At 43.7% G+C, this 10,890-nt stretch overlaps 1 protein-coding gene across 1 annotated transcript; it reads left to right on the top strand.

Moving 5' to 3' along the window:
* Positions 1-3,018: 3,018 nt before the first annotated feature.
* LOC121395192 (gastrula zinc finger protein XlCGF26.1-like) lies at positions 3,019-9,029 on the top strand. Its single transcript, XM_041568162.1, has 3 exons — positions 3,019-3,172; positions 3,282-3,392; positions 5,988-9,029. Exons 1-3 carry the CDS (start codon positions 3,031-3,033, stop codon positions 7,454-7,456), a joined length of 1,722 nt encoding a protein of 573 aa, XP_041424096.1. The 5' UTR covers positions 3,019-3,030; the 3' UTR covers positions 7,457-9,029.
* The last annotated feature ends 1,861 nt before the right edge of the window (positions 9,030-10,890 follow it).

Genomic DNA, 10,890 nt, shown 5'->3' with positions numbered 1-10,890 from the left:
TTAATATTATCTTTAAAAATATCCCCTTTATTAGCGCTCCCTATAGATGCTCTCTGGTCCCTGTCTGTGTTTCTAATGAGGGGTGGGCGTTTCCCTGCCAGAAGCACAGTAGGAGGGGGACAGCCAATCACAGCCCTGCAGTCACACAAGCACAGACAGGCTTCAGTTCCCTATCAGGTCCTGCTAGCTGCTGATTGGTTCCTGTCCTACAGTGCAGTGAGCTGAGTGCACAGCCTGGGAATTCAGGGAGCAGCAAGTGGAAGAGAAGGGAGGGATTATTAGGGTTTTTGCAGAAATATTCAATAAATCAGCCTGAAACACTACTTTTTAAGCACAATTCTTCTATATCTAAATAAGCATAATGCACTGGTACATTCTTATTTTTTACACAATATGTCTCCTTTAAATTACAGGTATGAGATAATTATTCTATTACTCTACTACTCTGTTATTATATTAAACAGAACTCCGTTAACCCGAAAGCTCTGAAATACAGCGATGGCCAATTTAGAAAATAACATTTTCTTGTTTTTTTCGATTGATTTCATTTGTTGCTTCTATAATAAGAATTGAACTGCACTTAATATTAACTGAATAACACGTTGCAGTGAGTCAAGTAGTATTTACGGCTTTCATTATTGGGCAGATTATTGTTCAGGTTTCACAAGAATGAAAACCCAACAGAAAGTTTAGACGTGAACAGGCCTAAAGCTGGCCATAGATGTTGAGATTTTTAAAAGATCAGATCCTCATCGTGAGACCACGATTTTCTCGGAACGATCGTACGAATTTACCATCAACTAAAAAGACCAATTTGGCAGGAAAACAAAGGGGAGCTGCTGGGCCCTGCAGACATACATACATTGCACTGGGACCCACAAAGATTTTTTGACCTGGCTGATCAATTTCCTGACAGATGTCGGCCGAAAAATCGTAAGATGTACGATCGTTCGAATCCCACTAACCGCACAATAATTTCGAAGGATTGGCCGGACTTCCCTAAAATCGGTCGTTCGCGTCTATGGGGAGCTTAAGGAAAACTGAACTGCTCGAGTCAAACTCAAACCCAAACAGGGAGTGACTCTATACAACTCCATAGTCTGAGAAACATCCCCCTATCATGATGCTTGTGCCCCCGGCTTCACTTCTGAACAATAGACTGACTGATTGGACGGAGGAGCCCCTGATATGAAATGGCTCCCGAGTACTTTATTTCCCGCTCATTCTGCTCCCCAAGTCTCAGTTTAGAACTGAATGTGGCTCACGTGTAAAACAAAATAAAAAGGTTGGGAGCCCTGTCACAGGTTCATAGAACAGGAGTGTGAGCATACCTCCCAACTGTCCCTTTTTTGGAGGGACAGTCCCTCTTTTGACAGCTCAACCCGCAGTCCCTCATTTGTACTGGAAAGTCCCTCTTTTCTCTGCACTGAACAGCCAGAAAAAGAAACAAAGTTTCTCACTTAATTGGCTTTTAGCAGAGAGCCCAGAACAGCTAACAGGTGCAAATAAGATACTTTGTAACAATTTTGAGACACAAAAACCAAGTTTAGATAAGGAGAAATATTTTCAAACTTTAATAACCTGCCAAATTTTGTAAAACAAACATGGTAATTAGGGGGTGTGGCCACAGAATGGGGTGTGATCAAAGAAATTGCTGCACTTCGTGCGGAAATTTTTTTTTGTCCCTCTTTTTACTTCCAAAATGTTGGGAGGTGTGGTGTGAGGCTTCCCCTGACGCAGCCAAACTTGACTGAACAGCAGCTAACAGAGATTGGCTGAGCTGGAAGAAACCTTCTGAAGGTCGCTAGGCAACCAAATCACTTCAACTGAGCATGTGCGAGATTTGAGCGTTGCCAGTAAAGATATATATATATATATAGGTAGCAGGAAACATGTGACCCACTGCCTGCACTGGAGAGGGGGGAGGGGATTGGCAGAAGGAACAGTCAGTCAGCAGCTGCTTCTCTTTATACAGACAGTGTTAGAAACTAGATTATTTCTAAAACACTAACTTATTGCTTCTACATTATTTGTTAGTACATCGTCTTAGTGAAGATGGTGCCTTTTTAATAATAGTCCAGCTGCCTCTTTAATAGGCGGGGCTAAGAGATGCTTCTTCATCCCCCACAGGCAGCACTGATTAGAGGTAAATGTGAGGGACTCACTGAGGAACAGACTGGGAATTGTCCCCTGCTGCTCCCTGTAACTCCCTTCTACTGTGTCCCTGACATTCCCATCCCCTGTACTCACATCTCCAGCCTCATCTACTGGGTAAGTCATTTTCCCTCCTCCTCCTCCTGTACTGTCTGTGGGACTGGGGCTTAATCCTGCTGCAGGGACTGATAGAGAGGGGAGACTGGGGGTTAATCCTGCTGCAGGGACTGATAGAGAGGGAGACTGGGGGTTAATCCTGCTGCAGGGACTGATAGAGAGGGGAGACTGGGGGTTAATCCTGCTGCAGGGACTGATAGAGAGGGGAGACTGGGGGTTAATCCTGCTGCAGGGACTGATAGAGAGGGGAGACTGGGGGTTAATCCTGCTGCAGGGACTGATAGAGAGGGGAGACTGGGGCTTAATCCTGCTGCAGGGACTGATAGAGAGGGGAGACTGGGGGTTAATCCTGCTGCAGGGACTGATAGAGAGGGGAGACTGGGGCTTAATCCTGCTGCAGGGACTGATAGAGAGGGGAGACTGGGGCTTAATCCTGCTGCAGGGACTGATAGAGAGGGGAGACTGGGGGTTAATCCTGCTGCAGGGACTGATAGAGAGGGGAGACTGGGGGTTAATCCTGCTGCAGGGACTGATAGAGAGGGGAGACTGGGGCTTAATCCTGCTGCAGGGACTGATAGAGAGGGGAGACTGGGGGTTAATCCTGCTGCAGGGACTGATAGAGAGGGGAGACTGGGGGTTAATCCTGCTGCAGGGACTGATAGAGAGGGGAGACTGTGGGACTGGGGGATAAACTGGTTCCAGTACAACATGTATTTATTGTAGTGATATGAGAGGGGGGATCCCCACAGGCAGCTTTATATGGTGGGTTTGTGTTCCTTGCTGTCAGGTTCTCCAGAGATGGAAACAAGGAGGTTAGAGGGGAAATGGGAGAATGAAGAGCCGGACACTGAGGATCCTCTGGACACAATAAAGAGGGAAATGGATCCCGTTCCTGGGGCCGGTGAGTAACGTTTCTCTATTAATAAGGTGCCACAGAGAGATTCAGGGTTAATAAGAAAACACTGAGTTTGGCACAGACATAATTCCCAGTTCCCATTACTTACTGGCAGGTTCCCCAGATGCAGAACCAGAAATATTACAGATAAAGATTGAGAAAGAAGAACTGGACTCAGAAGATCAGAACCCAATGGAAATCTTGTGCGTTCCGATCAGTGATGGAGGTAAGTAGGAGGGATTGTGATCTTCCCCATCTATGAGCTCAACTGTCATTTGGGAGATACATTTGTTTGAAGGTGCACATTTACATTAGCATCTGTCTCATCTCCATCTAGAGAGATTCTTTATAGTTGATTCCCAGATATTAGGGAATATCGCTGCACTGAATAACCCAGATGATTGTCTGTACTTCATGTCCCTGGGCTGCTCTCTTTCCCATTGACAGCCAGAGGGACAGATTGGACCCAGCTGAAAGCTGACTGCAGTTTTCTCATTTTGGAATCATCTCGTTTGTGTGTTCACATACTGAATATATTTAATTTATGTCACTGCGTCTTTAAGAACTAAAATCACAAGATCTAAAACTGACCTTGCAGAATGTCGTCTTTTTTTTTTTTTTTTTTTAAAGAAAGGAAAAACTGCCCTTAATGTGGTCATACATGGACTGATGTAAATTGGAGAATCCGTCTTTCCGGACCAAGTCAAGCACTTCTAATCCCGGGTATAGACACCAGGGCCAGCCAGTGGTGATCTGTTGGGGAAATAAAGCCTTTTAAAACCACCGCTGTCTGCTGATCCGTGAAAGTGCGCGCAACATTGGATATTACCTCCAGTGGCCCTGCCTTACGGTGCCCATACACGGGCCGATAAAAGTTGCAGACAGACCAAGTCAGTATCTTATTGGCCCGTGTATGGGGCCCCCCGACGGGCTTCCCCGATCGAGATCTGGCCAAAAGTCGCGGATGGGACAAAAAATCCCGTTGGATCACGGCCGCATCTGTTCGTTGATGCGGTCCCGCGATCCGACTCCCCTTCACATTCGTTAGGATCCAATCGTTGGGCCCTAGGGCCCATGATCGGATCAGCCGATATTGCCCACCTCAAGGTGGGCATATTGGAGAGAGATCCGCTCGTTTGGCAACATCGCCAAATGAGCGGATCTCTCCGTGTATGGCCACCTTTACTGATATGTGGCCAGAAATTGGTGTCCAACGGCCTTTATTTACCATTGTTGTGACTGATTGTTCTGGGGCCAAGGTGGGCATATTGGGGAATACATGAAAGTCAACAGAAAATGACCACTCTAGACTCACCCCACCACACTATGGCCCTCCGTTCAGCTCCATGAAACTCCATGTGCTCAGCCACCAGTGTCCCAACTGTAATACGAGTCCAATCAGCACTTATCAGAACTCCGGATAAAATAGAAGTTTATTGCAACAATAGGGTTAACACCATCGCCTTATGCATTTTGGGAAAGACTCCCTTAAAGAGGAATTCCAAACCAAAATTTGATAAAGAGACCACATAACACAGAAACCCCTAATATACCCATCACAGTTTCTTCAAAACGTATGAATAAATGCCATTTTCTATGCTGAAATCCAGTAGTTTAACAGTTCTTCTCTTTCTGCATCATTTGAAATGCCTTTCCTTATTGAAATCACGTGTGCAGGGAATTGTGGGGTTTGGAGGATGCAGACTGAGGACAGATGTTGATACAAAGTAACAGTAGTCAGTCAGCTCAGCAAAGTAGTCAGACAGATCAGCAGGAGAGCAGGGGGAGGCTTAGGGAACTGTCAGAAACCATTAAAAATCGTGAAAAGTCTGCATATATTTTAATTAATGTATATTGCAAAGTTGCTTGAAATTATGTTTATTTTGTCAAAAAAGCTGTTTTTGTGGAGTTTCCCCTTTAATCATAGGCATACAAATGATTTTTCTTTTCGAGTGAGTAATGGGCCCATGCGTTTTTTGCTTTATATTTCCTACTTATGGTTTTTTCAGCACAATTGAGAATTTCCCAAAAGGGTAATTCTTTTAAATATAGCAGGGGAATTGTTAATTATAAGCCTTTTCATCTTTTATGGGTGGTTTTGCTTCCTTGTTTCTTTTATATAACTAATAAAAGGTGGTTTTAAAATTGGATACATAATATTGTTATTGGCAATTGTAACATTATGGGCTGTTGATTTATGTAGAGCCCAGCAGAAGTCACTGGGGCTCATTTATCAACACTGGGCAAATTTACCCATGGGCTGTTACCTATAGCAACCAATCCGTGATTAGCTTTATAAAGCCAGCTGCAAGAAGAACAATGAATGCAGCAATCTGATTGGTTGCTATAGGAAACAGCCCATGGGCAAATTTGCCCAGTGTTGATAAATGAGCCCCACTGTGAGGTTAACTATTTAAGGAAGTGAGGAATATCTTTTTGTATGCCTTTCCCAAAATGCGTAAGGCAATGCTGTTAACCCTATTTTTGCAATAAACATCTATTTTATCTGATCTTATTGCTGATTCGACTCATATCGGGGGATAACTGCTTGTTTAGTAAGCGGATTGTCGAGTTTTACTTTATTTGGGCGAATTATGCGTGTGGGAGTAGGATGCGCAGAGAATGAGGCTTTGTACCAAGATAAGTACTGTGGGAGGTTGGATACACTTGAATGACCATGGGAAATAAAACATCTCAGGTACAGGAAGGCCAAATAATTGGAACTCTCTCTTTGTCTAAACTCTTGAGGTGGGGGTTGCATTAACTTCTCCATGGGGAGGTTTAAGCGGGACAATAATTTTCATTTTGATTCTGTTATCAGATCAGAGCGGCTGTCAAATACCCAGACTCCACCCAGATGACCTGCCCCAAGGACAACAAGGAAGGACTGGCTCAGAGTCTGACACTCTATATGAGGAGTGCGGTGCAAGGCCTGACCTACTGGAGTTTGTTTGCGTTGCTTGTGGAAACAATATGTCCTCCTATGAGGCACAAGCACATCTACTGACTTGTAGTGTCTCTATTTCATATAGGAAAAGCAATATGTGCCCAGGAGCGAAACCATTCATGTGTAACAAGTCTGAGAAGCACCAGAAAGAGGGTCCTGAGGCAGAGAAACCATTCATGTGTAACAAGTCTGAGAAGCACCAGAAAGAGGGTCCCGATGCAGAGAAACCATTCATGTGTAACAAGTCTGAGAAGCACCAGAAAGAGGGTCCCGAGGCAGAGAAACCATTCATGTGTAACAAGTCTGAGAAGCGCCAGAAAAAGGGTCCCGAGGCAGAGAAACCATACGGATGCACGAAATGTGGCAGAATGTTTTCATATAAGGGCAGCCTGAAGTCACATGAAAAAATACACACGGCGGAGGCTCCGTATCCGTGTAGAGAGTGTGGCAAAGTCTTTTATCATAAGGCCACCTTCCTGGCGCACATGAGAATTCACACGGCTGAAACCCCCTTTACATGTCCAGAATGTGGCAAGAGCTTTTCCCAAAAGAGTAATCTCCTGACGCACGAGAGGATTCACACGGGTGTGAAACCCTTCACATGTATGGAGTGCTCCAAAACCTTTACTGTAAAGAGCAGCCTATTGTCCCACCAGAGGGTGCACACAGGGGAGAAACCCTACACCTGCACCGAATGCAACAAACATTTTTCTCACAGCTATCAGCTTCGGGCCCATATCAGCGCTCACACGGGCGTAGACCCATTCCCATGCACCGAGTGCGGCAAGAGCTTCACTCTAAAACACAGACTCCTCATGCACCAGAGAATTCACACAGGGGAGAAACCCTTTAAATGCACAGAATGTGGCAAAGGCTTCTCTTTTAAAGACACACTTCAGAAACACCAGAGAATTCACACTGGGGAGAAACCGTTTGTGTGCGCAGATTGTGGGAAAAGTTTCACTTTAAAGGATCGGCTCAACAAACACCGGAGAATTCACACCGGAGAAAAACCTTACAAATGTCTGGAATGTGGAAACAGTTTCTCTGCTAAGCCCATGCTTCTGATGCACCAGAGATCCCACACGGGGGAGAAACCCTACACCTGTAGCGAGTGCCAGAAAACCTTTGCTCAGAAGACCACACTGATGATACACGAAAGAATTCACACAGGGGAGAGACCTTATCAGTGCAATGATTGTGGAAAGAGTTTCGTTCATAGCACCAACCTGCACAGCCACCAGAAAATCCACACCGGGGAGAAACCATTCACCTGCACAGAATGCGGCAAAAGCTTCTCCTTGAGGAACAAACTTGTCAGACACCAGAAAATTCACAAATAGCGAGGCCTAAAGGAATATATTTTTGAACACTAGGAGATGCCTGAGAATCATATCTAAAGGGGAAGTTTCACCAAAAACCATTACGCTGGTATTCTGAACTAATCTCGACTCTTGTACTGATGTTCAACGGTTGGAAATGTAAGCAGTCATCTGGTAGCTAGGGTCTCTCTGTTCTTAGCAACCAGTGATGAACTGGAATGAGAGACTGCATCTTATATTGCAAATCATTCAAACCAGATAAAGACGTCCAACTGCAAAGAGTCACAATATATACCAATGGCTACATCATACTATACAGACAGGAACTTCTTCTTTAAAGGGGAAATGCACCCATTTAATGCAAAAAGAGCTGACAAATACTAAGTGTCCCACCATTGCCCACGTTAGATAAAGGCCTAAGGTTGCACCAATCCCTGTCTTGGGGGTTCTGCTCTATAAAAGACACACAAAATATTTGCCTTTCTGTAAATGTGGTGAGAAGTGGTACTGCAAGTGCCCAGCAATACTCCAGCTTCATTCTCACTAATAAGATGTAGTGACGTGTGGGCTAAACCAAAAGCCGCAGATTGATCATCGATTGGGTGGGTTCATGTTGAGACCAATCATTGCGGGTTAGGATTGGGTATTGGACTGGGGCAGTAAACTCTTCCTCCGCTCCCAAAGATTCCCTGTCACTAATAAGAGAAACTCGATGGGGTAAATTTATCAAAGAGTGAAGTTCCGCCACTAGAGTGAAATTCCGCAGCTCTCCATTAATTTCTATGGGATTTTGAAAGGCGTATTTATCAATGGGTGAAAGTGAAATTTCACCCTTTGATAAATACGCCTTTAAAAACCCCATAGAAATGAATGGGAAGTGGCGGAATTTCACTCTAGTGGCGGAACTTCACTATGAACTTCACTCTTTGATAAATATACCCCCTATGCCGCACACTGGAGCTACTCCACCCCTGGGATCACTGCTGCCAGACTGGTAGATTATATATGTATACTGAGTATCTTTCACTGATATTCACTCACTGTGGGGGGAAGGGAACCCCTGGCAAATGATTTATGTCCAATAAAAGTGCACTTCTAAGCAACAATCCAATTACAATACACATTCATTTTAAAATCATTTTGAAGGCTGGTGTCTCTGCTAAGGGCAGCGGCACACGGAAAGATTGTCGCGATTTTTTTAGGCGCAGCTGCAGGCGACAACTCTCCAGAAAATGCCTCTCCATTGCCGGTAATAGGAATAGCTGGCGGGATGTCGAATTCATCACTAAATCACCCAAAGTTTCCTCTGCAGGCATGCTCGGGTGATTTAGCGATCAGTTGGACTTACCACTAGTGATTTTAATTATGGTCAACGGAGAGGCATTTTCAGAAGATTTGTCGCCCACAGCTTTGTCTAAAAAATTGCAACAAATCTTCCCATGTGCCACTGCCCTAAAGGCTAATCTGTATGTGAAACCTCCAATTCTACTGTACAGTGCAATTAGGTGGGTGGGTGGGGGCAGGCCAAACAAAAGAAAGTAAAAAATTTAAGAAAACCTTTATTGAATAATCATGTCAAAAAGCCTTACGCGTTTCTTGTCCATCTGACACTTAGGGGTAGATTTATCAAGGTTCGAAGTGAATTCGAGGGAATTTTCAAAGTAAAAAAATTCGAAATTCTAAGTAATTTTTTGGATACGTCGACCATCGAATAGGATACTACAACTTCGATTCGAAGTAAAAATCGTTCAAATATTCGACCATTCGATAATCGAAGTACTGTCTCTTTTAAAAAAACTTTGACTTCAATACTTCGCCAAATTAAACCCGCCGAAGTGCTTTGTTAGCCTATTGGGACCTTCTAGACCATTTTTCTAAGTCTTCACACGTCGAAGTAAAATCGTTCGATGGTACGCTGAAATCGTTCGAATCGTTCAATTCGAACAATTTAATCGGATGATCGAACGATGTTACTTCAATCGTTCGATGGCCAAATTTGGACTTCAATATTTGAAGTATTTCAATTCGATGGTCGAATTTCGAAAGTATTTTACACTTCGAAGTTCGAACCTTGATAAATCTGCCCCTTAGAGGCAGATTAATCAAGGGTCGAATAGATAATCCAAATTCTAATTTTCGAATTTCAAATTTCACACATTCAAATTTTAATCCGTGTATTCAAATGTAAATTAGAATGTGAGCGTTATCACAGCTCGACCCTGGAAACAATCCTAATTCGAATGTTCGCCGCCTAAAACTTGCCGAGTTGACGTACAAGTCAATGGCAGAGGTCCGCGGAGCCATTTGGAGATGTTAATAGCCTTCCTGACATTTCAGTTTTGATTTGTATGAATCAAATACGATTCGAATTTTCGGGTTGGAACCATCCGATTGAATATTAGATATAATCATTTTTCAGTTGAATTGTAAGTATATTCGAACTTTGATAAATGGGCCTCCCAATCACACTCAACCATAGCCTATGATTATTGTCAGATGGACAAGAAACGCGTAAGGCTTTTCCAGAGATTTATCCAATAAAGGGTTTTTTTTTTCCAGATTTTTTAACTTTCTTTTGTTTGGCCTGCCTGTGGATTGTCAGAGTGCCCAATACCTCCTGCTTGTTACTATAGATACTGGTCATTCGCTCCCTTGAGCTGAGGGCCTGAGGCTAGAGATTAGGGATGGGTGAATTTTTTCGCCTTGGTTCTCCGAAAAAATTACGCCCATAGACTTGTATGGCGTTGTGCGTCAAAATAAAAAGATGCGCGTCAAAAAAATTTTGCCGTGCGACAAATTTTTTGACGCCCATAGACTTTAATGGGCATCGGCATCATTTCGGCGGTGGCAAATTTTTGCCGAACCGAAACGGGTCAAATTCGCCCATCCCTACTAGAGATCCTGGGCCACTGATTCATATTGGTGAGTTTTTGGCAAGTGTGGATGTATTTAGGCTAACATTGGTAATTGGAGAGGGAATACCTATAGGCCCCTGTTGTCATGTGGTAGCCATGGAGATAGAGCCCCCCATAAGATTGGACCCTAATATTGCATGAGAAAGATGATGTTGGCCCCTGAGCTGACATTTCATGGGGACCTCAATGGGATCTCTGTGGCCAGTGATATTAGGGTTATTACCCAAATGCAACATTTTGGCTAAGAAAAATAAATACAAGTGCTAAACTATATGGGAGATTTTCTTTATCTGAATCTCGTCACACAACAATGCAAGGTTTTTTTAGGATCCCACCAATTTAGTCCCATTATATATTGACCCATGTGACAGCATCCGACTTGTAAGATACGAATTGTTGATCCAGCACCTTCTTACAATATCTTCTGTGTAGTTTAGGCCTAATGCTTAGCAACCTCCCATTATACATAAACAGGGTCCAATGCTTTAATAGTTATGGGTGAATGACACGGCTGCCTGACCATGGGAAAGAGAACAGCCC

The sequence above is a fragment of the Xenopus laevis genome, chromosome 6S (assembly GCF_017654675.1).
Source record: "Xenopus laevis strain J_2021 chromosome 6S, Xenopus_laevis_v10.1, whole genome shotgun sequence".
Classification (NCBI taxonomy): Eukaryota; Metazoa; Chordata; class Amphibia; order Anura; family Pipidae; genus Xenopus; species Xenopus laevis.
Note: the sequence above shows the minus strand (reverse complement) of the source record. Positions and strands in the feature narration are given on the sequence as shown.